General features: G+C 35.6%; 1 protein-coding gene across 1 annotated transcript; it reads right to left on the bottom strand.

Moving 5' to 3' along the window:
- Positions 1 to 3,827: 3,827 nt before the first annotated feature.
- Positions 3,828 to 4,497, bottom strand: LOC134220913 (uncharacterized). The gene is made up of 2 exons (XM_062700067.1): positions 4,221 to 4,497; positions 3,828 to 4,162 (listed from the first exon to the last, which is right to left on the bottom strand). The coding sequence occupies exons 1-2, from the start codon at positions 4,444 to 4,446 to the stop codon at positions 3,909 to 3,911; spliced, it is 480 nt and encodes a 159-aa protein (XP_062556051.1). The 5' UTR covers positions 4,447 to 4,497; the 3' UTR covers positions 3,828 to 3,908.
- Positions 4,498 to 5,066: the final 569 nt, after the last annotated feature.

Below are 5,066 nucleotides of genomic sequence, written 5' to 3'. Positions count from 1 at the left end.
GATTGGTTTGTATTTTTTTAATTCTGAAAGACAGCCAGTTTTGCTCGAATTGTTGCTAAATTTCGAGCCTTTTTTGTCTCACGTATTTTATGATTAGATCTAACAAACCAAGCTAAAGTTAATAGAGGCAAGAGGGTTTTCATTGTAAGCAATTGCATTTTAGCTCAGCCAGTTCAATTTAAAAATTATAAGGTACCCCGGGGCAAGTGAAAATACGGGGTAAGTGGGTACTATGGCTGCCGATTAATCGGTGAACGTTTTGCCTTTCTCGTACAACTAAGTTGTACCGAAAGGCTATCATTTCACTCCAAAATCGAACTTTTGATAGAAGTCCCGGAGACCCATAGTGTTATATACCATTCGACTCAGCTCGATTAGCTGAACAAATGTCTGTCTGTCCGTGTGTGCGTGTGTGTGTGTGTATGTGTGTGCGTGTGTGTGTGCACAAAATGCCATAAAAAACATTAGCCAAATTTTCACATAGAAACTCTTAACCGATTTTCTTGCAACAAGTTGCATCCGACACAGACTAAAACGCTGTTGATCACTATTGAATTTCATAATAATTGCAAATTGCAAACAATAGATAATATTAAAATAGTGATGAGACATAGTCACATAGAACAATAATGTGTTATGAAAAATGCCTTGCATCTATGAATATTTTATCCGTGGCTTCCCATTAAGAGTTTCATCGTACTATAAAGATGCTCGTGTTGCACGCATTTAGGCGTAAGTATGCTCTTCGTTCAGTTTCATAGTACTATGAAATTGTCCGAAAGTCAAAATTCGAACATAGGAAATTCGAGAAACTTTTGGCAGCGCCATCTGTCGTCTACTAGTGTAAATTTTCTATCATAACATTAGACGGTGTAACTGTTTTGCCTTTCTTGTACATCATCGAGGTGCAAGCGTAAAGGCTACATTTATTACCTTTTGCGCGAGAAAGGCGCCATCACCGCTAGGTGGATTAATCTGGGTTTTTAATAATAACAATGTTCTAGAAAGATGAAACAGAACTATCAACGAATTCGCCTGACACAAAAATATTTGGAATCAAAACCATTTGCGGCTCCATACTAATGGTATTGTTTAATCATGACTTTAAACTACCGGCAAAAGCTATTACTTTTATTTTAATTCAATGGATTTCCAACAAAATAGTCGTTTCTTAATTCATCATTGATGTGGAGAGTGAATATTTTGAGCAATTAAATAATTGTGTGACATCGAAAACGATTTAAAAGTTTTGATTAAAGCCAAAATCTGCAATTTTCACTTGCCCTTGACTTTTAACATACATGGGGCAAGTGGGACATATTTGAACAACATTTTCGATAAAGCCATTTTACTTTTTTAAAATTGATGTCTAGTGAAAAAAAAAATAACTTCGACACTCATAAATCATATGGATCTGAATGAAATGCAGTTGATATCATTGGTTTCCAAACCAAATCTGTATTTTACTTCCTGAAAATGATCTCCCTCATGGAAAAAAAAAACAATGGTTATAACTATGCGAAATTTTCCGTTGACAGTTCAAACAATCCATTTATTCTACAATAGATCAACAGATTTTGTCTTGTGTTTTGCTATTTTTAAACTTCGCATCAGATTAACAGATTTTCAGATAAATAAAATGCTTAAGACATAAATTGGCCATTTTGTTCTATTACAAATTCACATCACTGCGCATCGCCTGAATAAAAAACGTTCCTTTTGAAGTACTAATTTATGTAATAATTTGTGTTCTAAACAGAGAAACATTCATTCGAAAAGTGATCAAAGATTTGCTTATCCTTTCCATCCAACACATTTGGTAAAAAAGTAAGCTAATGGAAAGCAAGGAAACAGACAATTAAACGGTAAACCGGATGTTGTCTTGTTTTTATATTTGCTAACATTGTAATCCCTTTCTTTTTGCAAAAATAAACAAAAGTCTGACAACCAATAAACCTCCATCCATGATCTGAAATACTACGACTCAGAAATTATATGAACATTTTATCTACATTCTTCAAATAAGTTACGTTCGACAGTATAAAGCAGAATAGGTCCCACTTGCCCCGTTTGAAGGGGTAAGTAGGTTCCACAGGTAAATTTATTTATGTCACAAACAATATTTTTTGTAACTGAATAAATGGCTTACAACACGTCTACACTTCAACAACGGAAGCATATAATGATGTATCCGTGGTTAATGTCCTGAAATAGCCTGTTTTCTAAGTATGCGTTAACAATTTTGCTGAACTAGCGATTTTTTAGGTCCCACTTGCCCCGGGGTACCTTATCGTTATCGTATATTAGTCATTATCGAAATCAAGCACATATATGAACTTATATGCGTTAAAATACCAAGCGAATATTATATTTCTCGACAAAACAGTTCCGCTAAACTATTTTAATGGCCATGGTCGCAAATTCTATTTTCGTTTCTACTAGCTGCTTTTTTTATATCCTTGGTTTTTCATCATGTGCCGTCCCTATTCTAACAGTGTTAAAAAAAATACAATAACCCACATGCTTCAGATGCCCCAGAGAAGAAAAAAAAATCTGCCTTTCAAATTTTCACAGTTACGCGTTATATGGGGGAGGGAGGGGGTACTAAAAATGTTACTTTTTGTTACGAGGGGGAGGGAGGGGGTCAAAACTTTATGCAACATCAAAGCGCCAATAGTAAAAAAGAATTGAAGTGTCAAATATTTTATTTTTTGTGAGAATTTCCCCTCGTGCTCCGTCTGGACAGACAAACAGGGCTATTATATATGTGATGTGCATATATGAGTCTCACCGATAAGATATCTTGCTATTTCATAAACAAACAAACTACTCCGCCTTGTTCGGGGCTTAGATAAAACCCAGTTCACTATGGTCCAGGATACAGATTTACGCGGAAAGATGAATTTTACGCCAAAACTATATTTTTTAGAAAAAACTGTTGTTCTACAAAATTGTTCGAAATAGTAAGGCCATCATTATGGTTCTACCAAAAAATAGGGTGGCCCATCATATAAAAAAAATAGAAAATATTTTTTTTATTTCTCAGAATATTGACATGTTATGTTCTACAAAGTTGTAGCGCAGCTAATTCCAATCAATTTTGCTAAAAAAACTTTTTCTGTAGCTCTTAAGTTGGCTGATTTAGAGCAATTTTACCTAATTGGATTAGGGTGTACCTCAAAAAAACAGTATTTTTGATCTAATTTTTTTGTTTCAGATTTCTCGAAAAAGTCGTCTTCAGGTGACTTTTAGAGCTAACAAAAAATGCAATTTTTGATGGGTACATATGCGCAATATTTTTTCCGATCAAAACTAATAATTGTTTTTCTGTCAAAATTATTTTTTTTTTCATGAGTTGATATCTCCAGTTAGGGCAGACCAAAAAAATATGTTTACACGGCATTTGAAAGATAAATTAATATTCTTTATTATGTCAAAAAATTGGGGATATGTTATTTTTTTATCTCAAGTTTTACCAATTTTACTAAAATCATGTTTTTTCAAATAAATTGATATAACTCGACAACGGAAAAAGATACAGATGATATTCTTATAGCCAAACACGCGTTTTGAAAAGCCTCAAAAGTCTTCAGAAGATGACATTCGTGCGAAATAAAAAATGAAATGAGCAGAACAACAGTTTTTTCTAAAAAATATAGTTTTGGCGTAAAATTCATCTTTCCGCGTAAATCTGTATCCTGGACCATAGTGCAGTTATACATTATCGGTTTTAACTTCCCGGTTTCAAGTCCCGCTATTTCAACCTGCCGAAAGATTTTTATCTAACAATTTATCATCTAAATGTAATGGACTGAAAACGGGATTTTTTTTTTTATCAAACGAAGTTTTGGCATATATTTCTTTAAACTAAATATTCACGAAATATTACACAACATATTCGACTACCGCTAATATCCATAGATCTGTGCACTGTATTGGAAGTAGCTGGTGGCGTACGCCTCGACAACCAGCTGGATATATCGTTGGCCAACTCCACCGGAAACAACGTAACCGCGACCCCGGTTGGAACTCTGATTCACCACTATTTGCACAAAACTAACCACTGCTCCGGTTCCAGTCTGTGGATAGCGCAGATTCAATGCCACATCCTGCAATGTGGTCCACGACGAGTAGTCCTGACTTGTGGCCACCAATCGGTCACCTGCATTTTGCAACTAAAGGTTTGAATTCGTTCGCCGAGATTAAAAGATATTACGAACCTGACAATCGATTTCCGAGGGTGTACACAATCTGAAAGCGATTGTTTCGAACTGCATTCAGCGGGACAACATCCAGCTCAGGATGAGCGGCTTTGAAGGCGGCAATGTCCGGAACAACTTCCAGCTTGGCTTCGATCTGTTGTGGTGGTTCCTCTTCCACGCTTGCAATGACCAGACCAAAGGTCAAAGCGAGCACCACAATAGAGAAGCTAGTTGGTTTGAACATTTTGAACTACTGCCGTACGCTACTTGGAGGATATACTGATGCCAGTAAGTGGCAGTTGATTGATTTTATATAATTCGCAATCGCTATAATTAAATGTGAAGTGGTTCAACACCCAGCAATCACGCGAGTTATCTTATCTGATAATAATTGTGTCGATGAGTTTGTTCTAAGAAATTTAAAGATTTATTAATCCCTTGCAGAGTGGATCCCAGTTTGACGTACCCAATGGAGTCATCTTCAGTGACTTTCTCTGGTCAATAACAATGATGCGACAATTTGAAGATAACAGTTTGGCGACGAGCGGCAATTACATTTGAAGTAGCACTCGGAAATGCATCTGATTCCAATAGCAAATGTTTACTTCCGTCACTAATAATTCGATGATAAGTACAAGCTTGATAGCAAAGACTGATTGCTCTTGAAGTTTCTATTGTATGGGCGGGTGATACAAAATGACACATATTTGGTTCGGAAGATAGGTCAGCAACCTCATGCTTATCTTTATTATCTGAAGATAACGCCTTTTGTGCATATTAATAATTATCATGGAAAAAAAAGTGACTACGTCAATTTTCTTTTCTTCCTCACATAGGTGAAAGTGTATCGCATATCAAGCATAT

The sequence above is a fragment of the Armigeres subalbatus genome, chromosome 3 (assembly GCF_024139115.2).
Source record: "Armigeres subalbatus isolate Guangzhou_Male chromosome 3, GZ_Asu_2, whole genome shotgun sequence".
Taxonomy (NCBI): Eukaryota; Metazoa; Arthropoda; class Insecta; order Diptera; family Culicidae; genus Armigeres; species Armigeres subalbatus.
Note: the sequence above shows the minus strand (reverse complement) of the source record. Positions and strands in the feature narration are given on the sequence as shown.